General features: G+C 38.8%; 1 protein-coding gene across 2 annotated transcripts in view; it reads left to right on the plus strand.

The window, feature by feature from the left end:
• The window catches only part of CPQ (carboxypeptidase Q), a 404,327-nt gene that overhangs the window by 100,943 nt on the left and 276,626 nt on the right, over nucleotides 1–26,758 (plus strand). For both annotated transcript variants that reach the window (XM_028534004.2, XM_036031280.1), the window contains exon 3: nucleotides 23,909–24,116. In XM_028534004.2, the coding sequence (XP_028389805.1) occupies nucleotides 23,909–24,116 (208 nt within the window). The remainder of the gene's footprint in view (nucleotides 1–23,908; nucleotides 24,117–26,758) is intronic.

The following is a 26,758-nucleotide window of genomic DNA, read 5'->3' on the forward strand; positions in this document are numbered from 1 at the left end:
AGAGTTCCTGTAAGGGTAAGTACTTTGCAAACTGCAAGGGGTATGTAAGTCTGTAATATTAATTCGAAATGCAAGCATGGGGTAGGATATCTGAGAAGTGCTTTGGGCTATTTGACAAAAAGTTTCTTTAGTGAGTATAAAGAATTGTTGCCCCATTGTTTCAACTTACTTAAAAATCAGTTTCCCAATAAGTGAAACAAATGCTTCTGATAGAACCTGGCAATCTCACTCCTAGATATTTTCCCAAGAGAAAACAAAACATATGCTCACTCAAAGCTCACATGGGAATATTCATTGTAGTTTTATTCATAATCACTGAAAAGTGGCAGTACCTCACCTGTCCATCATCTGGGGAAGGATAATGCACTGTGAGGCCTCCAGAGAGTGGAACACCACCCAGCGATGCAAAGGGACAGGTGACTGATGGACACCACAGCACAGATGAATCTCGAAAGCATGATGCTGAGTGAAAGAAGGCAGACACAAAACATTATGTACCATACAATTCCATTTATATGAAATTCCATTAAAGGCAAAAGTTTAGTGACAGAAGATTGGCTGGCTGCAGGAAGCATGAGAGAACTTTTGAAGTGAGGGAAATTATCTATGTCTTGATTATGTTAGTGGTTACATGACACTATATATTTACCAAAACTAATTGAATTGTATATTGAAAACTGATTGGTGTTATTTTTTGTAAATTATACCTCAATAGAAAGCTGCTTAAAAAACTGAAGTAGGTAGAATAGTTTGCATGTAAAAAAATAGACAATACATTGTTAAAAGAGAAAGGAGAAACATTCCAAGTTAAAATAGCTCCCCTTTATGGTATATATATTTCAACTTTGGTTTTTTTTCCAGCCTCATCTATTGCATTGAGCCTTAAATGTCTCTAGTCACACAAAACTTGCTGAGAAGTCCTTCCAGCCCTCTGCATTGTTTCTCTCTTTGCTGTCCTGTGCTTGTGCTGAACACGCACCTGGACTAGCTGCCTCCCCTGTCCTCCCCTGGACACCTACTCCCTCTCTCCCTTACCTAGCTAACTCCTGCTTACCTTTGAAGATTCACTTTGGAATTCACCTTCTGCTTGATTTCTGCTCACCCCTGTGCATTTGGACACCTTTGGGTATCTCTGTCTGCTATCTTTTTGTTTTGTTTTGTTTTAAGATTTTATTTATTTATTTTTAGAGAGGGAAGTGAGGGAGAAAGAGAAAGAAAGAAACATCAATGTGCGGTTGCTGGGGGCTGTGGCCTGCAACCCAGGCACGTGCCCTGACTGGGAATCGAACCTGCAATGCTTTGGTTTGCAGCCCGCGCTCAATCCACTGAGCTATGCCAGCCAGGTCTGTCTGCTATCTTTATTATTCCTTTTGCCAAATTACACTATAATTAGCTCTTTCCTAAAAGACAATAATCTTTTTTAGAAGTTAGCCACCATATTTTATACATTTTTTATCCCCAATACCCAGCACATTGCCAATGGTCTCCAAATGTTTGAGAATAAATGAATGGGAGTGTCTCCAGGTCCTGGGATGAGACAGTGTTAGACTGTGAAAGGAAGGAAAAGAAGGAAGATCTCATTGAATCTTAATCCCTTATTGGTTAGAGTAACTTTTGTTTAATGATTTTTTTTTTGTTTACTAAGTTGTTTAACGTGTAGGCCTCAGTTTCCCTGACAGAAAATGAGGGGATAGGCTTATCTACAGACTAGAATGCTGTTAAGACATGAACAAGAGGATGTGTGTGAAAGCACTCCAAATAGTCACACAGTCTGTGCACAGGCTATTATTATAATACATCATAGGGAGAGTGTAATTTCTCAGCTGTGGCTATAGTGATGCAAAACCAGACCAAATGGTAAAGTCAGTTCACCTTCAACTATTTAAGCAAGGTCTCAGCAGATCATTGATACATTCACCCGACTCACCTCACTCCCTTGAGTGAGCATATGTTTTGATTTCTCTTGGGAAAATATCTAGGAGTGAGATTGCCAGGTTCTATCAGAAGCATTTGTGGACTCCTGACTCCACAGCAATCGCCAAACCCATCTTTAAAGGTTTTGAAGACTTGCTTCTTGTTGTATGTGTCTCTGGCCCTTCTACGGTACTTAACAGAAAGCACTGCACCCAGGAATGTTAAAATGACAAACCAAGTAAAGTTTAGTGTAGAAGTCTAGAAAAATGTTATCCAGTTTTCTTTCAGAAGGCTAGATTTCAAAATGAAATTGTAATTGCATTTCATTTTTAGTGTCTGTTGAAATAATTTTGAATCACCACAGAAACCTTCCATATTTAGGCTAATAAAAATGTCCCGGCTGTTTGGAAGTCTACTGATGTTTTTATGTGGAACTTTGTAGGACAGAAGAATTTCACTGTACCATAGATTAATTTCCACAAGTCTCAAAGTCTAAACTACAGTGTATTATCTACATAGCATTCTTCTAGCATTTCAAAAACACTTTCCTTTTTAAAAATAGTATCTTACCTTAACTACAGAAATAATAAAAACTATATCGTATTTTTAGGTAATGAATCCAAGCCAAGACCCTTGATTGGCTAGATTTATCATTATTTTTAATCTTATTAACCTTAATGGTATTGCTTGAAATAGAATGGGAAAAAACCTAAATAGGTATATAAATTTTGAGGTATGTTAAGAATACATCAAATAATATATGACTTTTCAGACATAGATAAAAATAAATTGATGAGAAAATGTGAGAGATTTTGAAATATTTTATTGGCATGGTATGTTATACAAATATTTAAATTTATGAGATAGAATTATAATAGAAAGCAAAAAGGTTTCTATATTATAAGTATTTTTAATAACTGAATTTCTGTTTGAGGTGACTTAAACCTATGTTCTAATCTTAGTAAACAATGTAAAATAACTTGTTGATTGTTGATTTAACCTTTCAAACATGCCAAGGGTGACTAACTTCTTGTTTTTCATTATTTTTTTATTCCTGACACTATTACAGGTGTCCTCGACCCCTTCCCCATTCTTACCATCTTCCCCACCTCTCCCCACCCTCACCCCTGCTTCCCTCTGGCCATCACCACACTGTTTCTGTGTCCATGGGTCAGGCATATATGTTCTCCTACCTTTAAGTTTATTATTGGTAGATATTTATTGCCATTTTTTATTTATACCTGTGTTACTCCCACTCTCTATTTCGTCTCCTTAAAGCAGTCCCTTTAACATTTCTTGCAATACTAGTTTGGTGGTGATCGCCACTAACTTCTTGCAGCATTTATAGTATTTATCCAAATGTGGTTTTGGTTGGGATGTGAAAACACTTGGGGAATAAATGCAGTACTTGCACTTATTTACTGTACATATATTGGAGTTTCCCATGAGTGACTGTATAAATGGGAGGAAGTGGGAAGAAAGAGGAGCTTAAATATAAACCAAATATTTGTTTATTGGTTTTATTTAGAAATCCACATTCTGATACTTGGGATATTAACCCAATTAATTACTTTTCTTTATAGATTATTATTTTCATATACCATTATATAAAGATCTGTCTGGAAAAAGTCCAGCCATTGTTAATATAACGAGAACAGTTTGCACGACATCTGTGTAACCTGACAGCCAAGGAGAGTGGACTGGAATGCACATGTGTGAACAATGACACAGTCACTGTACTAGTCACTGGGGGTTGTACATGTCATTGAGTGAGCATGAGTACTGTGTGGCCATCACATTCAAAATGACTGAGTGAGTAGAGCAATAAATCTGCATCAAATTTTGCGTTAAGCTTGAACATCCCTCTGTGGAGAGTATTTGGATGATGCAGAAGGCCGCAGCTATGGGCAACTGGTGATTGGCAGCTTCGTCACACATCTCACTGCTCATGCATCACACACTGTGCAGAGTGTTTTGGAGAAACATCAAATCACTCAGGTGACTCAGCCCCACTACAGCCCAGATTTGGTGCCCCGTGACTTCTGGCTTTTCTCAAAACTAAAATCACCTTTGAAAGGGAAGACATTTCAGACTGTTGATGAGATTCAGGAAAATACTACAGGGTAGCTGGTGGTGACTGGGAGAACTGTGTGAGGTCACAAGGTGCTTACTTTGAAGGGGACTGAGGCAGCATGTCCTATGTCCAGTGTTTCTTGTTTCTTGTATCTTCTTCAATAAATGCCTCTGTTTGTCATAATAATGGCTGGATACTTTCTGGATAGCATCTTATATTCGTTTGAGGCAATTCTCTTTTGAGCATCCAAAGAGAAATATTACATTTTTACCAAATGTGTTCTTTTTAATATTCAAATATAGTAATACTTGCACTATTTATTTTAGTATAGCTTTTTTTGCACAAGTATTTTCCTGTTTATACCCTTGTCTTTCTCCCAAAACAAACAAATAAAAACAAATTAAAAAAAAAAAAGAAACCAGCATCTAAACTTCTCAGAGCTTTATTGCCTTCAAGATGGGTTGGTGTCCTTTCTGGGTTACATGCCATAGCAACGATGTTTCCTGGCCATTTATCTTTAATTACATTTAAATTTACATAAATTTTTAAAGGATTATAAACCCCTTCAAAACCAATGTGCCTATTCACTAAACAGCATGTATTAATTTATAGCTGTTTATTGAAAAAATGTGATTATTCGATGCCTCTTGCCTCATGCATAATAAACAACTCTTTTTGAAAGTAATTGCTGTAAAATATTACTTGGGGGATCAGGATGTTAGTGTGACTGGGAGGCAGCATTTTTGCACTTAGGCAGACTGTTTTGAGTGTCTGCAGTGCAAACATAAAACTGGATGAGGATAGTTGAGGTTGGGAACTACAGAGCAGTTAGAAGAAATCCTTAGATAATGAATTCCCTGAGAACAGGGGGGCTTCTTAAGTGCCTGGGGCAGCACCCCTCCCACAGGAGGGAAGCACCATGTTGCCACTATGACAGCCAAGAGACAAATCAGAGGCCGACCTTAGGCAATGCCAAGTCCCTCTTCTCAAGGTTTTTCTCTCAAGCTGAGTTGGTGTCTGGTTTTCTGACCATATGTTATTTCACAACATGCTCATCTGAAAGAAAGCTAAAATGTTAGTCATCAAACTCTACAGTGATTTAGTCCCCCACTCAAATAGAGTGAGAGACTTCCTCCTATGATTTTCGTCCTGTGGTGTTAGGTCAGAAGGATGTGGTTATAAAATAAACTGTGATTGTATTTTGTTCCTCTCCTACTCGTAAATCTCCAGTATTTTCCCACTCCCCACAGCGACAATAGGAAAATGTCTGAACACTGCAGTTTAAATGGCAGGTGGAAGCCTTCTAGAATTTGTCTCCAATTTAAGCATTAACTTTTACCACCTTCCAACTTGAACCTCAATGTAGTTCAACCCTTCTATCTAGTCAAGACATACTCTAGGCATTTTAGTGGGAAGGAGACAATAAGCTAAGGTTAGAAGGGGCTGAGGCCTGGGGAATGCTAACAGAGATTAGCACCCAGGTCGTTAATCCAGGGGAGACTGCAGAGCAGTGGGACGGCTCGCACTGATCATATTTCCAAGGTGCCTCTCTGAGGTGAGAGAGCAGCACTTGTCTAAGTGATGGTACTCAGATAATGCGACATTTCTTGTTTCCAGGCTGTCATTTTACTTATAGATCAGGACATATTCTGTGAGCTGATATATTACATTCTCAAAGAAGGAGCCAATCCCAAAAGACAGATAGGAATTAAGTGAGAAACTCAGGACACCAGACTGTCAGCCTGGTGTCCAGGATGGACTTGAGTTTCGGAGGAAATTACCATAAAAATCATGGCCTGAGGGATATGCAGTCAAAATGTTGTTGGTGGAAATCAAGCTCCTCCACGGGATTGCATGGAGAGCATTCCAAGGACCCGCACATGGGAGAATGTGCTGTGGCAAATTTATTGGGATGGAAATCTGCCCCTGGGTTTCCAATGTCCCATCTCCCTTCATCCCACCATGGAAAAAGTCCAACTGTGTCTTCAGCAAGGTCAAAACAAGAGCCAGTGTTCAGAGATTCTGCTTCATATTAAATCTTAGTCCTTTGGAGCTCACATAGTCTGCTGCAACTCTAGTAGCTGTTAGACCCACATGGTTGTATGCTTCTGGGCAAGAGAAAGAAAGCTGAATAAACAGGATGAGTGCAGGTCACCAAGTGAGAGAGCTTCTTTGTTTCCCTGAGATTGGATTAGCTTGGGTTTAGCACAGACTGGATGCTTAAAAAAAAATAACCAATTAACTTCCCAGGTTTTCATAGGCTTTTTCATGGGTCCATCCCCTAGTTAAACTGACAGGTCCCTATGGTCAAGCTCTTCACCTTGTTCCCCAATAATCTAGTGCCAGACTGGGGAAGGGAGGAGTGTTAATCCACTTGGTAGAACAATGCTGTGAATGCTGGGGTGTGCAGCTTTAGCTTCTTGGTGAAGTAAACAGGCTCATGCTCTCCAGTTTATTTAGCTGAATGTCTAATTCCCTTTGCTCTCTTTCTTATTAATAACTAGCTACCTACCTACAATAAAGAGACTGGCCTCAGTAGGTAGGGTGGGGTGGGAATAGGTAGGAAGATGCCAGGTCACTTTGGTACCTAGACTTTTATCACCCCTAGTATGTCACACAACAGATAAAATACATCATACTGTCCCAGAGATTTCTCTGACAAACTGCAAGGGCCCTGGATAGAGCAGAGCCTACAGGTGATTAGCTTTTAATTTGACAGCTGGACAGGGCCAGTTCATTCAGACACTGACATTCCCCTGCTCTGGATTCTGTAGCATTCTAACAGGCCTCTTTATGATACACGGATAGCCACACAGTACATATGATTGTTTCATCATTTCCACTTAATTTATGTACTTCAGACTAAGAAATGCCTTATATGTGTTTTTTATTCTCTTTAGGTTTTACCTCAGTGTTAAGTATTTCTTCAAGGAATAACACATTTTGGTGAATTATTCTGTCTACCTACCTAAATCAAGACTGAGACCAAACAATAAACCTAATTTTATTTAAGTTAGTTTTAAATTTTTTTAGTAGACAAAATAATCAATCTGTTGGTTTCCCCAGCTCTAGCCTTACCCCCATCCCCATAAATGGAATGCAAAACTCAAGGACTCTTTATCACTCAGACTGGGGGTTGTGAGTCCTGTGAAGGCAACCGAGTGGCCTTTTTCCCCTGATTATTTTGGAAACAACATATTTTCATTGGAAAGGCTAGAAGCTTAAAATTCAAAGGTTTTGGTGCAAAACTATGAAAGGGATTCTAGATAGGTGCATGCTCCAGGGGAAGCTTTATTCCAATTTAAGACATTCAGGCTATATTGAAGGAAGAAATCTATTTATTTGATAAAATTAGTTATTAGGGATACCTAAGGGCTAATGAATGAACTATGTTAATCTGAATCTACATATTTTTATTTCTCTAAGTCCTGCCTTAAATTATTATAAATTATTTCAATAAATGATTTCTGAACTATCATTCCTTCATTCATCAAATAGACTTTTTTTGAACACCTGCTAAATGAGGCTTGTCCAGAAGGTATCCAGCCATGTAATATGAAAAATAGAGACATTGAAGAAGGTACAAAATGCAAAAAACATTGTACATAAGACAATGATGCCTCAGTTCTCTTCAAAGTAGGCACCTTGGGACCTCACACAGTTCTCCTAGTCACCACCAGCTGCCTTGTTGTATTTTCCTGAATCTCATCAACAGTCTGAAATGTATTCCCTTTCAAAGGTGATTTTCATTTTGGGAAAAGCCAGAAGTCTCAGAATGCCAAATCTGGGCTGTAGTAGGGCTGAGTAAACTGAATGATTTGATGTTTTGCCAAAACACTCTGCACAGTGTGTGATGCATGAGCAGTGAGTTGTGTGATGAAGCTGCCAATCACCACTTGCCCGTATCTGTGGCCTTCTGAATCATCTGAAGTTTCCATGGTGTGATGTTCAAGCTTAATGCAACATATGATGCATATTCATTACTTTACTCGCTCAGTCATTTTAATGCAATGGCCACACAGTACATATGCTCACTTAACAGAGCCTACCACCCCCACTGACTAGTACAGTAAAATTCTCATTGCTCACATACACTCCTTCCAGTCCACTTCCCTTGGCTGCCAGAGTACATCAGTGTCCTGCAAACCATTCTCATTGCATTAACAATGGTTAGACTTTTTCCAGATAGACCTCATATATTGGTTTCAGGTGTACGACATAGTAATTAGATAATCACATACTTTACAAAATATTCCCTCTGATAATTCCAGTACTGGCCTGGTACCATATGTAGTTATTACAATATTATTGACTATTCTGTAACAATTTGTACTTCTTAATCCCTTTACCTCTTTCACCCAGGCCCCGACCCCACTTCCCTCTGGTAATCACCAGTCTGCTCTCTGTGTCTATGAGTCTGTTTCAATTTTGTTTGTTCATTAATTTTGCTCTTTAGATTCCAGATATGGTATATGTCTTTACTTGACCGAATGATTTCATTGAACATAATATCCTCTAGGGTCATCCATGCCATTGCAAATGCTAAGATTTCATTTCTTTTTATGGCCAAATAATATTTCATTGTACCACAGCTTTTTTATTCACTCATCTATTGATGGGCAGTTAAGTTGCTCCCATAGTTGGCTATCATAAATAATGCTGTAGTGAACACAGGGGTGCCAGTACTCCATTGAATTTGTGTTTTGGGTTTCTTCAGATATGTACCCAGAAGTAGAATCACTGGGTCATAAGGCAGTTCTATTTTTAATTTTTTTGAGGACCCTTCATACTGCTTTCCACAGTGGATGCACCAATCTGCATTCCCATCAATGGTGCACATAGGTAAAAAAGGTGCCCTTTTTCTCCACACCCTTGGCAACACTTGTTGTTTGTTGAATTGTTGATGATAACCATTTGAAAGGTGTGTGATGATATCTCATTGTGGTTTTAATTGGCATTTCTCTGATGATTAGTGATGTTAAGAATATTTTTCATATCTATTGGTCATCTGTATGTCCTATTTGAGAAGTGTCCATTCAGGTTTCCTACCCACTTTTAAAATTGGATTGTTTGTTTTTCTTGGTGTCTCTCTATAAGTTCTTTATAAATTTTGGATATTAACCCCTCATCAGATGTCATTAGTAAATATCTCCATCCATTTAGTAAATTGTCTTTTTGTTTTGTTGATGGTTTCCTTTGCTGTTCAAAAAAAATTTTTTTTAATATTTTATTTATTTATTTTTAGAGAGGGAAAGGAGGGAGATAGAGAGAGAGAAAGAAACATCAATGTGCGGTTGCTGGGGGTTATGGCCTGCAACCCAGGAATGTACCCTGGCTGGGAATCGAACCTGGGACACTTTGGTTCCCAGTCTGCGCTCATCAAAAATTTTTTAGTGTGATATAGTCCCATTTGTTTTTTTCTTTTGTTTCCCCTTGCCCAAAGAGATATCTCAGAAAAAATACTGCCAAAACAAGTGTGTGAGATTTTAGAGCCTATGTTTCCTTCTAGCAATTTAATGGTTTTGAGTCTTACATTTACATCTTCAATCTATTTTGTGTTTATTATTGTGTATGGTTTAAGAAGAGGGTCTAGTTTCATTTTTTGCACGTATCAGTCCAATATTCTTAGTACCATTTATTGAATAGACTATTTTACCCCATTGTATGTTCTTGCCTTCTTTGCTTTGATTTATAGATTGCTTTGGGTGGTATGAATATTTTAATGGCATTAATTTTTCCTATCCATCCACAGTATATGTTTCCATTTATTTGTATTTTCTTCAATATTTTCTTCAGTTTCTTATAATTTTTTTCAGTACAGGTCTTCTACTTCCTTGGTTTAATTTATTGCTTTATTATTTTTGAGGTAACTGTAAACAGAATTGTTTTCTTAGTTTCCCTTTCTGATAGTTCACTATTGGTGTATAAAAAAGCAACAGATTTCTGAATATTTATTTTGTATCCTGCTGCTTTACTGAATTCATTTATCAATCCTAGTAGTTCTTGGTAGAATCTTTAGGGTTCTCTATATACATAGTATCATGTCATCTACCAATAATGACAGTTTCACTTCTTCCTTTCCAGTATGAATGACTTTTTTTCCCCTTTTCTGATTGCTGTGACTAGGACTTCCAGTACTATGTTGAGTAAGAGTGGAAAAGCGGAAATCCTTCTTTTGTTCTATCTTAAGGGAAACACCTTTGGTTTTTGCCCATTGAGTATGATGTGAGCTGTGGGTTTTCACATAGGGCCTTTATTCGCTGAGCTATGTTTCTTTTATTTTCACTTTGCTCAGAGTTTTTATCATAAATGGTTGCTGGACTTTGTCAAATGCTTTTTGTGCATCTATTGGTATGATTGTGTGATTCTTATCCTTCATTTTTTTATGTGGTATATCACCTTAATTGACTTGCAGATATTGTACCAACCTTGCATCCCAGGAATAGATCCTATTTGACCATAGTGTATGATTTTTTAAATGTTCTGCTGGGTTTGGTTTGCTAATATCTTAGTGAGGATTTTAGCCATTTATATTAATCAGAGATATTGACCTATAATTTTCTTTCTGTGTGGTATGTTCATCTGGTTTTGGAATTAGGATAATTCTGGCCTTGTAAAATGAGCTTATGAGTCTTGCCTCCCCTTCAATTGTTTGGACTTGTTCTTCTTTGAATGGTTGGTAAAGTTTACCTGTGAAGTCATCACATGGAATTTTCCTTATGATGACCTACAAAATTATTTTCTTGTAGCAAATTTGTGCTTCTCCTGGGACACTGAATTTTGTTTCTGATTACATTTCACTCTTTGCTTCATTATGTTTTCACTACAAATTCAGGCCATTTGTAGCTAAACTTATGGTCATGTCTAGCAATTGCACAAACCTTATGATATGTATTTTTTTCCTCTAATATTAACATTGGCATTAATTTATACTTTTCTCTAGTTTCCTTAATTTATTTTTTCAATATATTTTTGCAAGTCTACTCAAATTCTTTTGCTAACAAAGTAGAAAACAGATGTGTAGAATACAGTTATAAACAAATAAATAAAATGTCTACTACTTCATGAGGATAATGAAAGTACTTATATCATAGAGTTGTTGAGAGAACCAAGAGTTAGTATAAGTGAAACATTTAGAATAATGTCTGGCATGTTGTCAGAACCACATATGTTTGCTCAGTATTCTTATTATAATTAAATCTTCACTGAAGTGACCATCAAGTAACCCTGTTTTAAGAGACAGTCTATGAGCACTCTGAAAGTAAGTTAAATGAAGCAGGAAAAGATAAAGTTATCCATTTAAGAGCCACTCATCTATGTCTTCAGGTTATAATCTGTGTAATAGCTAGCAAATGCCTTATGCTGTGTTAAGATAATACACTAAAAATCTTAGTAGAGATGACCTCTAAGTCATTTCATATGTCTGATAGTTAGGAGTCTTGTTTATACAAACCTGAGAATGACTGACTGGATGAGGATTCGATCAGTCACCAGAAGGACTGTTGTTTTCTCTCTACCTTTTTCCATGTTAGGGGTAGAAGGTCTCCATCCATCAGACAGGTCCGGGCTTGAGACTGAGATCTGCAGCTAACCAAACACTGTGGCCTAGGTCAAGGAAACAGCAATACCTGCCAGATGGGAACATGAGGATTGCATGAAATAATGAATGTAAAGACCTTTGCATTGTGCCTGCCCAGAGTCTGTATATGACAGTTATTCTGGTTGTCATTAGTTTTATGTAAATCTTTGACCTGAATCCACTTTCTTGGATTTATATTGAGTATGGACAGACCTAGTGGTTTTACTTTAAATATTTGAAAACTTTCCCTGCACTTGATAGAAAGTCTACAGATGCTTAAATTTTTACTTTTCCATCATGAGGTTGTATAGAATAGTGGCTTCTCAGATATGGTTCAAGGATCATAAATTGTCTACACGGATTCTTGGGAACCATGCAAGCTATGGGTTCCTGTTCCATTAATATTTCAACTACCATAGCATTCTGCATAAGTTTCTGGTATGGAGTAATAAACTATTATTGGTTAAATGGATGCCTGGTTTTCATTAATGGGTAGAAGCTCATCAAAAACTTCCCATTCATTTTTTGAGTTCAAGTGGTTGGGACTGAATGGGAGAGGCTCTTTACTCTGCCAATGTGGATCATGAAAAATATGGTCAATTTAATTCAACTCAGCAAGTATATATTGAATTCAGCATATGAGAAAAGCATTGTGGTACATATTATGACAAGATCAAGGCACCTTCCCTGTGGTGGCCATCTGTTGTTTGCTAACCAACATTCGTCCTCCTTTATATGGTTTAGGTGGGATTGGCTCCATATCCAAGTCTAGAGATGGGCCTTTTTGGCTTAAGGTGGTCAGCATATTACGTCCCCAAAACCACAGTGTTGGAGTCAGAGTAGGCATATACAACAGGAGCTGAAACAGGCTTGTTACCTGGCACTTCTGAGTAAATGAAGTTTGCTCTGTCTTTCCCATGGGAACTGGTAGAAGAAACATTCTTTCCATAGGCAGTGTGACAGGAGACCCAAAAAACCAGGAACTTATTTATAAAAAATTGTATATTTATTCTTAATATGTTTAAACTTCAGTCACCTTCAAAGTACTCTCCATTTGATGAAATACACTTATTAAGATGTTTTTTTCCACTGCTCAAAACAGTTTTTGAACTCATTGATTCTGATGCATTTTAGTGCTGGTGTTTTTTGTTGCACCTCTTCCACGTGAGCAAACCATTTCCCTTTGAGGAGTTTTTTTAGCAGAGGAAACAAAAACAGTCATTAGGGGAAAAATCAGGTGAATAGGGAGGGTGGGACACATGGGTCATGCTGTTTTTGGTCAAAAACTTCTGAACACTAAGCACAGTGCAGGCAGGTGAGCTTGTAAATCACCCACCACGAAATGGGCAAACACATTGAAAGAGTCTTAAAAGAAAATTCACTGAGGCTGAACACAGCCTCTCACAACAATGCCAGCTGGAACACTAATATACATGGGTTCCTAGAACACTCATCTAGCAGGAGAATTCTGCACTACAAGGGGCTCACCCTTCAGAAGATAATTGTTTTTCTTGGGGGGGGGGTCTTCCTGGTATAATAAGGTCTAGAAGAACCTGGAGCTGTGAAGGGGTAGAATGCAACACAGATGCTAAAGATGAAGTAGGCAGTACCAGGAGCTGGAAACTTTATATATTCTGGATATTAGCCCTTTATCAGATACATTATTTGCAAATATTTACTTCCATTTCATAGGTTGCCTTTTCACTATCTTAATTGTGTTTATTGATGCACAGAAGCTTTTAAATTTGATGTGGTACCAGCTGTCTATTTCTGTTTTGTTGCCTGTGCTTTTGGTGTTATATTTTAGAAGTCATTGCCAAGTCCAATGTAATGAAGCTTCCCCGCTATATTATCTTCTAGAGTTTTCCCCCTATATTATCTTTTAGAATTTTAGGTCTTTAATACCTTCTGAATTCACTTTTGTATATGGTATACAATATAGGTACAATTTCTCTTTTACATGTGGTTAGCTAGTTACCCCAACACCATTCATTGAAGTGGGCTTGGCACTCTTGTCTAAAATTATTTAATCATACACCATCTTTCCACCTCTCTTCCCCCAGCCCCTGAGCTCTCTATTTTGTTCTATTACACTATTAGTCTGTCTTTGTGCCAGTACTATACTGTTTTGATTACAGTAGCTTTGTAGTATGTTTTGAAATAAGAAATCAGAAGGTATGAATTCTCCAGCTTTGTTTTTCTTTATATATATAAACCAGCCATATATATATATGGCTATTTTGTATCCTGTAAGGTTCCAAATGAATTTTAGGATATATTTTTCTTTTTTTTTCTTTTTTTTTAAATTTTTTAAAAGATTTTATTTATTTATTTTTAGAGAGGGAAGGGAGGGAGATAGAGAGAGAGAGAAATATCAATCAAGGGAGGGAGATAGAGAGAGAGAGAGAGAGAAACATCAATGTGCAGTTGCTGGAGGTTCTGGCCTGCAACCCAGGAATGTACCCTGGCTGGGAATCGAACCTGGGACACTTTGGTTCCCAGCCTGCGCTCAATGGATATATTTTTCTATTTCTGCAAAAATGGATGTTAGGACTTTGATAGTGATTGTGTTGGGTTTCAAAAAACATGTAAGTGCATGCTAACAAGTTCATTAGGAAGGACTCTATGAGGGGGATGGGATGAGAAAAGCATGGTGTTGGAGTTAGTCTGACCTGGATTTAAATTCAAGCATTGCTACTTTCTAGTTTGGTAAAATTTTTGAACCTTCCTGAAACTTATTTTCTTACTTATTAAATGTGATTAATGCTCTCATGCTTAAATCTTTCTTGCTTAAACTGTATGGTAATGACTTTCAATTGTAAGTGTAATGGGATTGACATTGGTAATCAGATTTATTGTTCCTTGATCCAATGGACTTTAATAAATGACATCCAGGAAATTTTTGTCTAAGTCATATTGTTCTGATGTTTCTAACCTGTCTCAAGAATCTTATTCTAGTAGCAAAATGCTGTGTCAAACTCTGCTGTGAAACTGAGCCAGGATTTTTTATTATTGAGGGCAGAAATTCTGTTTTGCTACTGTATTTTTTCCCTGAGTTTTACTTTTCTAAGATGAGCATAGGACAGACAACATTTCAAAACATAGCTAAATAAAACAGTCCATTTTGGAATGCCAAGCTGCCATAGAGTTATTTTATCTCTCTGATATGACTCTAATAACATTATTTTGTACTTCAGTATAAGCATAAACACACCAGTTCCTATCATTTGCACTCTTGGTTTTTGAAGATGGGATGGAGAAGGAAAATACGGATATGAAATAGATAAGGAATATTGAAATCTACTGAAATGTATGGAATTATTTAACAGTACAACAGGCATGCATGTTTCTGTTAGAAGTGACATCAGATAGGCTAGCAAGCTGAAGCTTCCAGGACTGTGTTTTAATGACCTCTAGGGTTTATCTCCTATTTGAAATTATTTGTCATTTAGCCTGCATGTATTAAGTCATTGGCACTGGCTAAATTCTTCAGATTTGTTTGTTTTTACTGTATAATGTTGATCATTTGATCACTTTGAGGTGTGATAAGAGGAAGGAAGTAGCTATCTAATTTTCACTGAACAATCTTCCCCAAGGGAGTCAATAAATTTATTCTGTAGCTTATCTGCCATCAGCTATAGATTGAGAAATGCTCTCATAGACACTTTAAATTCAGGGCTCCTACATTAGTCACCTCTCACTCATTGTAACAAACAATTCCCAGAATCTCCATGGCTTGCAACCTCTAAGATTTATTTCTTGTTCTTACTGTATAGTCATGTGGCAATACACCTGCCCATTCACATTCATGCATATAAAGTTGGTGGTGTCTTTGCTTCTGCCTCAGATATCTTTTTCACTCCAGGACCCAGGGTGAAGGAGAGGTCCCATCTGGGACTTGTTCTTCTTGTGCCTGAAGGAAAAAGGCTCTTAAGAGACAGTCAAAGCTTGCAGTGGCTCTTAAAGTTCCTGCTCAGCCGTGACCACACAGGCTGCCCATTCACATTTCATTGTCCAGAGCAAGCCCCAGGGCCACGCCCAGCATCAGGGTCCTGTGAGACAGACACTATAGTTTATAAGGCCTGTGAAGGGCATGCGTTATTCTCTCACAGAGCAGGGCAGAGGAAGTGAGAGAATGTAACAGGTGTAGTTCCAGGTGGGGCCACTGGCGTCTTTTTCTGTTATGCCCTGTTCTTCTCATGCACCTTCGAAAAAGTCCCTTCTCTGCTCCCTCCCCCTCCTCTCTATCATTCGTTCTGGGCCCTTGGCTGCCAAGTAGACCCATGAAACCCACTCAGCTGTTCTGCCAGTGTGATGTGGGATCTTTATGATACAGTGCCTAAATTATTGCTTTAGTCAAAACTGACAAGAAATCACACGGCCTCTGGAGCTGCCTGATGTGATAAAGAATAGCTCTGCTCTGAGTCGAGTCGGCTCCACATTTGCTGAAATCACACCTGCTATTTTTGTTTCATTCCTGTAATTAGTTTGAAGGGAAATTTTATTTTACTTTTTTTTACATTTGCCAATCATCTATATTATAAGGGATATATATAATTTTTATTGTTATTTTATTACAGTTGTCCCAAGTTTTTCACTTTTGCCCTCCTCCGCCCAGCCCACTCCCACCACTTCCGCAGTCAACCCCCACACCATTGTCCATGTCCATGGTGAAGTGAAATTGAAAATAAATCAAATGATTGCTGTCCATCCCTATTTGATATTTGTCCAGAACCTTTATATACCATACTCTCTTTATATACCGTAAAGCATTATAAGACATACTCTCGTTGTCTTATAATGCTTTATAACACAGAGAGCGATTTTTACCTCTTTCGTCTCGTCTGATGCTCACAGGAACCCTGGTGGTGTCAATATTATTGTGATTCTCATTCTACAGTCTGGGGAAAGTTAAGCAATTTATTTAGGATCCAGGGCTAGTGAGCTTTGTAGCCAGTATTCTAGTCAGGGCATGTAATGATGGTCGCTTCTTGTTACTGATAAAGAAATACCCTGTTTTAAAGAATATTTTGAAGAATGTATAATGTAATATATAGTAAATACTTTGTAAAAAAAGTTTTAGAGTAAGATGCTTGTTTCACTGATAGGGTTCACCTTAAAATGAAATAACGTTGTCTTTGTTTTGAATGGCCTGATTGCTGAATTTCATCTGGCATGCAGCTTCCCCAGGGGCGCAGTCGCTGTAGAGACTGGGCAGAATGGCGAGGAGGGCGGAAAGCTCCGCGAGGCTGGTTTCCCTGCGGCAGGAGACTCGGCAGTCCCTGCTGCTGCTCGGGTGGCCCGCTGGTCCTGGTCCGCACTGCTCTGCTCTTGTCAAGCCGCTGTCATTGCTTAGCCAGAAAGTGGCAGCAGTCCCCTAAATAGCCCCCATACCTTTTTAAAAAAGTTCCTCCGATCCTTTCATCACATTAAGCCTCAGGATACTTTTAAAATGTAAAACTGAACTTGCCTAACTTGTCTGTCCCCACTGAAATCCCTAACACAGCTGCCAGGCTCCCGCATGATGTCGCCCTGTCAACTGCCAGCCTCCCGTGCAGTTCTCTCCCGCACTCGCCAATTACTTTAGTCTCAGTCCTCTCTTCTCCTGCCAGCCCTCCTGCCCGTGTCCCCAAACCCCTTAGTCCTCACTTCACAGACCGCCCCCCCCTTTTCAACAGAGCAAGCTATGACCCCCAGCCCATGATAACTAGTGCTGTTTTAGTCTCCCGCAGCCGGAAACACACCTCTGTATCCCCACCACCACTAAGGCCTGTGGATTTTACTCCTTAAATGCCATGAGAAACCGAGGTCCAAATTCTCTTCTAGCTGCTCACTTTGACAGATGTTTTGATGACAGTAGCTTTTGCAAAAGCCTTCCCTCACCCACACCCATCACCATTACAAGGAAATACTCAGAGAGGAGAAAGCAACTGTGTTTCAAACACAATGCACTTCCCGGTTTAGAATGCGAATGCTTCCTGTGATAGTTGGTAGATTAATCAAGGTTCCCAAAAGCATGGCTGCCTTCAGTGCTGAGTCCTGACCAATGGAGGCAGTTTGCATTCTAAGGGATCTGATTGCTAAGGATCATTTTTTGCTCTGTGCTTGCTGCTGCTAGTGTTGCCGAGTTGGGTCTCTGTACACCTTGAGTGTCCTCCATCACATGTTGAGTTAGACATAATGGTACGATGGAGAGGTAGGTGCCTCTCCATGGGACAACCGAATGTGTAAATTCTGTAGTTTAGAGGTCAAAGTAGACAAATTGCTCTTCCTCAGGTGTCAGCACGGCAGGTTGTCTCATGGCAGCTGCCTCTCTGGAGACGGTGATAATTCACTGTGCCCGTGGGTGTCAATGAGGTCAGGTCTGGGCTGGTTCACCAGGCTGACAGGGAAGGTGTAATATGAGCCTGGTCTCAGGAGGCAGTTGTAGGGACAGTTGGAATGAATTTTTATTCATTCAGTCACATACCCCCAGCTATCCTTGGAGTTCTGCTCTTCTAACTATCATTCAACTAATAGCTGAGTTTAACATTTTTTCCCCTTGAAAACTGTTAGAAGGAAATGGATTTCCTTGCTTTCTTGCAATTAATAGAATGAGGACAGGGGGCCATACATATCTTGGTTAAAAATTAGAAGATTTTAGAGTGTCCCCTTTTCTGTTCAGGACCTGGCAGGAAGCCTCCTATTCCCTGTAAATGAATAGATATTTCATCTATTTTTGTCTTCCCTTCTTTTTCTTTGCCTAAGAATGCCCTTTTCTTCATTTGCAGGTTATTGAAATCTTCTAAGGCCCACTTAAAGTTTTATCGCATAGGAAACTTCCTTGCTTTCCTTTCCCCCATCAAAGTTAGTGTTGGTTTATGTTATTACTTTGTGAAATTTTACTTTGTATTTTTTAATTGTACTTTTTAAATTTTACTTTGTACTTACTTAGTACTTGTGACATTCAGTGATCTTTTTAAAGTTATTGTTTGCCTATTTTGCTCCCCCAGATTATAGACTTTTTGAGGATGGGACTGGAACTCGCTCAAATTTGTATTGTCCAAAACACCCAGCACAAAGCTCTGTCCAGTGGGAGGGCTATAAATTAGTTGAATGAATTTGAACCTCTAAGGCTTGTTCTTTCATGGAAAGGATGTTGTACAATCATAATGTTCTCCATAAACAGACGGAAACTCAGAAAAGACTGCTCTGATGTTCTTTCATCTGCCTCGTCATGAATTTGCAATTTCCTTACCATGTCAGGCCAACACACTGTTTCAAAGAACAGCTCTTCTCTTTTCTCCATAACTGAGTCCAGGAAAAGCCAGACATTTTACTGGACCTAGTTACACTGTGCAGTGCACTTGGGATAATTTTATGTGATAAGTGTAAGAAGTTCTGCTTCCTTTTGGGTGGGCCCAAAGTGTTTCCTGTTTAGGGTTAAGTCTTCTGAAATCAGAGTCAATTTCCTAAAACACACCACAGTGAAGTGAGCCCCGGAGACACGTTTTTCTGTCTGTAGTCTCTTAATAGCAGAAAACATGAAATTCTCACTTCACGATCTTCCTACTCTTAACTGTTCTTGGGAGGCGCCATGTCAGAAGAGACTGCAATTGGAATCGCTTTATCAGATTCTCCATAAAACAAATGACTTGAGCCAATACCAGGGCAGTCAGGGTCTGCTGTGTCTGCAAGGAGCCTGCCGCAGTAGTGATGCACAGGGTAAGGTGCTTACATATAAATGGATCGATTTAAAAAATTAGGTGGGGAGAATAAAAAGGAACCTAAGAATTTTTATGCTATTTTTATGATAATCAGCTGTAGTCAAGAGAGTCACTTTATAATATGAATTGTTTTTTTAGTGTCAGCCCCACATTTTCTTCAGAATTAACTACCGTAATCCCTTTCCTTACTGTAACAGAGTCTGAGGACTCTTGTCCTGGACTGCAGCAGCCCCCGCCCACCCCTGTTAATACATCGGGACCAGGTGTGATAACGGCAGCTCGACTTAGGAGCAGGATCCTGAGAGACTAAGAAAAAAGAGCTGATAACTTAGGGCAGAATTTTGTATGTCTATTTTGCTGTGTTAATCCTCTTAAAAATAAAAATATCTAGATTTTCTTTTGACATATTTTACATGTTTGGGAAAAAAATAGCAATGCAGTTAGTGGGAGGGGCATGACCCTTGGAATCAGAAAGCCAATAACTCACATCTGGGCTTCGACACCTAGTAGTTGTGTAAACTTATTCAGTTTCCTTCTAATAACTAATTTGCAGAGTTGCGGTGAATGTCACTGTAAATAATAGCTACTGAAATATAGCTGTTATTATTTTCATTATCATCAATTATTCTGATAGAATATACAGAAATACACAATTTCCTTGGAAGTATACATTTTTGGAGGGTGACCAGAGGAGGGGTATTATTATACTTTTATACTTTTGCTTTATTTTTTTACATTTTATTTATTTTTATTTTTTATTTCACTCAGTATATATGTGTGCATGTGTGTATTTGTGCCTATGAGTATGTGTGTGAATTTTATACATTATGTGTCAAGCACTGTTTCAGGCATTTTGGTAACATTAATGAGTAAAAAAGACAAACATTTCTACCCCCCATGGAGCTAACTAACACTCGTGTAGTGGATGCAGCTGGAAGCAGATAAATTCTAGGGGAAAATTAAGCGAGGTAAGAGGGATGAAAGTTGGGAGTGGTTTTCAGTCGCAAACAGCGAGGCCTGGGTAGACCTTAGTGTGACTGTGACACTGGTTTTGAGTTCCTAGAGGTTCTCGTGCACTATTTTTTAGAATGAGAGAATGGAAAGGAGGGAGACGAGAGTAGAGGGAAGAAGAGGAGCCTGCGGACTTGTAGGAGAGCATGAGGATTTCCTTTGTGCAACATGTCAAAACACAAACTAACGTTGAAGAGTGACGTTTTCCAGATGGCCTGGTTTTATTTGATTCAGTTGGAGCAAAAAGCTTCCTGAAGTGTTTGCACCCACCCTGCTTTTTCAAATGAAGTATGCTGAATACAGTCCACCCGGCCTGCGACCTCTGCGGGAGGTCATCTCCGTGGCTGTCATGTCCGTGTGGCACTGCCAGAAGCAAAGCCTACTGGCGGGCAGGGGCGCTCTCAGCCGTTTGCCTACATAATGGCTGAGCCTGTGGTGATTGGGAGTTCTACACAGTAGCCCCCACACACACATCGCTAAATCTGAATATAAATTAATTCCAACAAATGATGTTAAGTATTCAGTTTCTGATCACATTGGTCACATTTGAAGTTTTCAATAGCCATGGGTGTGTCTAATGGCTACTGTGTTATCACAGAGATAGAACGTTTTCAACATTGCATAAAATTCTATTCATATCTGTTATTTTGCATGTTGTTTTCTTGTAGTATTGCTGTCAGCTTCCACACCTCTCTCTTCCTTTTGATTTGTTGTTTCTCATAGTTTACCAGCTTACACGTAGATTTAGAATTTTGTGTAAAGTAAGGATAACTAGGTTCTAAGAGAGAGAAAAAGAGCTTTCTGAGTTTTCGTACTTGAAATTTGTATTTCTGCTCTGACTTCCCCAGGGCCCTTTGTGCTTGGCTGTTGCTGTGCGGTTGTGCTCAGGCTGGTGGGAGAACGAGACTTCTGAGTTATTGTGTGCCAAGCGCTATCCAACTCAGAAGGTAAAGTTACACTTTTGTGGAAGTGCCACAGTTCCAGTCAATGGTCCCTCATTGGGAACAGTGCCATCCAAGGGGGTATTTACTGACTAACTGCTACACACACACCAAGCACTGTGTTAGGCCCAGGAGGTTCAAACAAAAATGAACATGGCCCCAAGCTCGGAGGAGATCACAGTTTGGGTGGTTGAGAGAGTCACAAATAGGCAGAGTTTCACTGTCCAATGCCCAGGTGTGCCCAGGACACTCTCAAAGTCTGGAGCAAGGTGGTGCATGAGCCAGCCTTCCCTGGGGTGAAGGGAGGGGGTGAGGGGTGAGACAGGAGGCCAGAGGCCATGGAATGTTCCCTAAAGGAGTGATGGCACCCTGAGGAATTAATAGGCATCTGTCACATGATGAAGTTGGGAAAATGGGAGAATAGGGTCAATGGGACATAATATACCACACTGTGAACGAGGACACTGAAGTGAACTTGCATGGTGAGGGGGAACTTTTCAGTTTACTACTGATGGAATTTGAAAGCAAAGGGATCCTGTGTCTGCAGAGATAGCTAGTCTTTGACTGGTCTGTAGATGGAAGAGGGGCAAGGGCATGGTGATACAGTCTCATTCGACTTTTTGGCAGTTCGTAGTTCACACCAGCAGCTCTCTTAAGGCTTAATTTGAGGGACCTGGGTTGGAGGCTGTGGCACCAGTGTGATGGGGAAGGAGAGATTCATAGCAATTCAACAGAGAGATAATAAGGGCCTGATGTGAGAATGTATAATTGGCTGGAACGGGGGACCTGGGTTCAATCAATATATAAGAGGTAAAATTATGAGTGTTTCAGGATTGACTAGACATGGAAGATGAAGGAGACAGAAGAATCAGAGATGATTCCAAGTTTTCAGGAAAACAGATTAATTTGATAGGGAAGTTCATGGTGATGGGTTTTGACCTATATCTATTACTAGTGATTTGCATTGGCAACCATAGTGTCTCGGTTAGGTTTTGGCTCTTCAGCACTCTGTCACTCTCTCTCTTTTGTTAAAAAAACTTGGAGCACAGACCATAGAGAAGTACCACCCTTGTATGACTTTAATTTTGCAGTGGCCTATGAAAATTTATAGAAATTTGGCTTTATTTCTAGGGGCTCCAATCCAGATGCCAAAATTACCCCATTGCTTGGACATCCCTTAGGTAAAACACTGAATCTGTTTTTCATTAGGAACAGCTGAAAACCATCAACAAAATTCTCATACTGTGCCAATAATAATGCCAGTCAAGTTGCAAGGTAACTCGAGATTTCAGAAAGTTATAATTCTCAAAGTCTGTCTAGCTGAACTCTTATTTGTATTTTTATACATATATATCATGTGAGAAAGCTAGTGGCTTCCTTACTTTCCATAATTGTACATTGCTTTTTTTTTAGATTATAAATTAAATTCTGAGTTCTGAATGTTGGAGGAGCCATCCTTATAGATCTACAGTCAGCCGCTTTAAAGTGAAAGTACAAATTCAGTCTGGCTGGTGGAATTAGAGTCGGAGAGGAGCCAGCTTGAAGGGCCCATTATGATGGAGTTTATAGTGAAAGCAAGACTTCCCTTATAACTACAGTGCATTTTAAAAGGATTTTCCAAGTAACAGTTAATATTTTAATGACATCTGTTCGGCTTCCAGAGAAACCCAGTTCTCTAGTTTGTAAGATTAAGGAAAGATGCCAAATCTATATTGCTACTTTGGTTTTTACTGACATATTTCATGACTGTGTGTCTAAAGCCACAAAACAGTAGGCGCCTGCCACTTTCTTTTAGACAGTTATATTTAGCCACTGCATCTGGCCTTTGTTGCTAAAGTTTGTTGTTATTAGTCTAACTGCTCCATAAAATTGGATCTTCAGTGGTCTGGCAGTGTCTGAATGACTTCTCAGAACCTGTGAGACCTTGTTCCCTAATGAGAAAGATCTGAGCAAGATGTGTGGTATGAGGAAGGATAGTATGTCTCTTCAAGTGAGACAAGAGGGTAGTAGGACAATGATACAGCATCCTCAAAAATCTGAGCTGAAGATTAGCGATGTGTTTGGTGTGAACAAGTACTGTAAACTGAGCAGCATGGGAAATTTCTGCCTCCTTTGAGAATGTTTTGTAAGGGAGGCAAGAAAACAAGAGGACGTTTTCTGGGTTTGGGGAGAGGTTACACTGACTATTTCTTAAAAGTGAGTGAAGATCACTGGCTTCTAAGATCATTCTTCATGAATGGCTCTTCTTTGTAGGATGTCAGTGAAGGTTGTATACCAACATATCAAAATAGTTTTGTGAAAAGATAAATGTGTTTCATTAATCCCAAAGCATTTTCTTTATGAATAAGTGGTATCATTCCATGAAACTCATGACTTCTTAGGGTGGGAAAGAAGGAAAAAAAAACACTATCTTTTCAAGGCATTTGTGATTTAATACCAGCTGGTCAAGTGTGCAGAAAAACCTTTTGAGTCATATGTTATATTATTTCGAATGCCTTTTCTCTCTCTTGGGAAACTGGCTAACCCCCACAATCTTTCTCCCATGGCAAACGGCTATAAAACTTTGATCTACTCCAACCAGTTTTCCAGATGTCGCAGGTAGAGCATATGTGAACTTTCACGTGCCAATTCCACCTGGCTGATCAGAAACTGTAAGTTAATCTTGGATGACTTTTACTTCTAGGTATTACGGCAGAAGTGCTGGTGGTGACCTCTTTCGATGAACTGCAGAGAAGGGCTCCAGAAGCCAAAGGGAAGATTGTTGTTTATAACCAGCCATATGCCAACTATTCCAAGACGGTGGAATACCGAGTCCGGGGTGCAGTGGAAGCTGCCAAAGTGGGGGCTTTGGCATCCCTCATTCGATCGGTTGCTTCCTTCTCCATCTACAGGTGAGTCATGATGTTACTTTGAAATACTTTCAAAAACCAGGGTTTTTCATGAAAGCAAAACCCTTATAAAATAAAAACAAACCATTTCAATGAAAAAAAGAACTGATTGCTCATGAAATGTTTCCCCATTCCATATTTGGTCATTTGTTTGTAATATCTTCTTTGGCCTTTTCAGGATTCCAAGCATTCTTGATACGTTCTTTAAAAACCTTTCCATATCCATGATGATACCATAACATTCCTTATTTAACCAATATATTATGTATTTTCATTAGTGGGAGAACTGAATTCATGTCTGTGTCTCATCAAAGATTTTTTAATGAATTAATGTATTTTTATTGTCTTTTTCCATAACAATTTAGTTCTCTTATTCCCAACCCCCACAATCACCACCCTGTTGTCTATGTCCATGAGTTCTTTTTCCTTTTTGCTCAGTCCTTCCACCCCTAACCTCCCCACTCCTTAGCTGTCATCCTGCTCTCCATCGATGAGTCAGTCTCTATTTTGCTTGTTAGTTTAGTTTGTTCATTAGATTCCACATATATGTGAAATCATACGGTATTTGTCTTTCTCTGTCTTTTTCACTTAGCATAGTGTTCTCTAGGTCCATTCATGCTGTCACAAAGGGTAAAACTTTCTTCTTTTTTTTACAGTTGAGTAGTAGTCCATTGTGTAACTGTCCCAGAGTTGTTTTATACACTCACCTACTGATGGACACTTGGGCTGCATCCCTATCTTGGCGATTGTAAATAATGCTGCAATGAACATAAGGATCTTATGTTCTTTTGAATTAGTGTTTTGGGTTCCTTTGGATATATTCCCAGAAGTGGGATTGCTGGATCAAAAGACAGATCCATTTTTTTATTTTTTGAGGTATCTCCATACTGCTTTCCACAATGGCTGCAACAAGACTGCATTCCCACTAACATTTCAAAAGGGTTCTCCTTTGTCCACATCCTTGTCAGCACTCATTTTTTAAAAATTTACTGATGATAGCCATTCTGACTAGGCGTGAGATAGTATCTCATCATGGTTTTAATGTGCGTTTTTCTGACATTAGTGACACTGAGCATCTTTTCATATGCTTATTGGCCATCTGTATGTCCTCTTTGGAAAAGTGTCTATTTAGGTCCTTTGCCCATTTTTTAATTGGGTGAGGTTTTTTTCTTGGTGTTGAATTTTGTAAGTTCTTTATAAATTTTGACTATTAACCCTTTATCAGATATATTGGTGAATATGTTGTCCCATTCTGTGGATTGTCTTTTTATTTTTTTGATGTTTTCTTTTGATGTTCAAAAGCTTTTTAGTTTGATGTAGTCCTATTTGTTTATTTTTTTCTTTTGTTTCCCTTGCCTGGGGAGTTATATCTGATAAAATGTTGCTACCAGCTATGTCCAAGATTTTGCTGCCTATATTTTCTTCTGGGATTTTTATGGTTTTGGACCTAACATTTAAGTCTTTAATCCATTTTGAATCTATTCTTGTGTGTGATGTAAGAAGGTGGTCTAGTTTCATTTTTCTACATGTACCTGTCCAATTTTCCCAACACCATTTATTAAATAAACTATCTTTAGCCCATTGTAAGTGCTTGCTTCCTCTGTTGAATATTAATTGACTATAAAGGTGTCGGTTTATTTCTGGTCTCTCTGTTCTGTTCCATTGATCTATACGTCTGTTTTTATGCCACTACTATGCTGTTTTGATTACTATCACCTTAGTATAGTTTGATATACAAATAAGTAGAAGCGCATACTGTGTTCATGGATAGGAAGAACTAATGTCATTAAAATGTCCACACTACCCAAGGCAATCTAGATTCAACACAATTCCTATCAAGATTCCTATCAATGACATATTTCACAGAAATAGAACAAATATTTCAAAAATTTACATAAAACCCCAAAAGGCCCTGCATAGTAACAACGATCCTGAGAAAGAGAATCATGCTGCCTAATACCATCAAAGATTCTTCATGACTTCAGAGAAAGCCAGCCTCTTTCCATTGTTGCTAGGGAAGGGAAATAAAAATAAACTGGGTAACATGATGGGGGCCGTCTACGGTGTAGTGGAAAGAGCTGAGGAAGCAGAGGACTTTGGATATAGACCTGGTTCAGCTCTCAAACAATTGGGTAGCCTTGGGAAGTGTTCTTAAACTCCCTGGGCCTCAGCATTCTCTTCTGTTATTTAGTGATGATGAAGAGTAAAAACTTTGAAAAGTTAAGAATAAGTGAGGTTAACTTTTGAAAGATATTTGTTTATCTATAAAAGTTCATATAAATGTTTGGTGGTATTATTTGAGGGCAACATAAGTTTTATCTTTTTCTTCATGGTTCTGATAGAGGTAATTGGAAATTGCTTCACTGGCCCTTAGTCTTAGTGTGGCATTCGGCATTGCAGTGGATGGGAATTCTAAAACTTGACCTGCAGACATTTGGTCTTGTTGAATAGCTGCATATGGTGGTGTCATACATCAAGGACAAAATGTTTGAGAAACATGGACAAAAGAAGCACCATTTTAACATTGTAGCCTGGTTTCTATCAGATAAAAAAATATATAAAAGTAATTGCAGTAGGGTTTATTTGGGTCCCAATACTAGATCTTTAGTATCTATTGTAAAGGAAAGTTTATTCTGCACAATTAC

The sequence above is a fragment of the Phyllostomus discolor genome, chromosome 7, assembly GCF_004126475.2.
Source record: "Phyllostomus discolor isolate MPI-MPIP mPhyDis1 chromosome 7, mPhyDis1.pri.v3, whole genome shotgun sequence".
Classification (NCBI taxonomy): Eukaryota; Metazoa; Chordata; class Mammalia; order Chiroptera; family Phyllostomidae; genus Phyllostomus; species Phyllostomus discolor.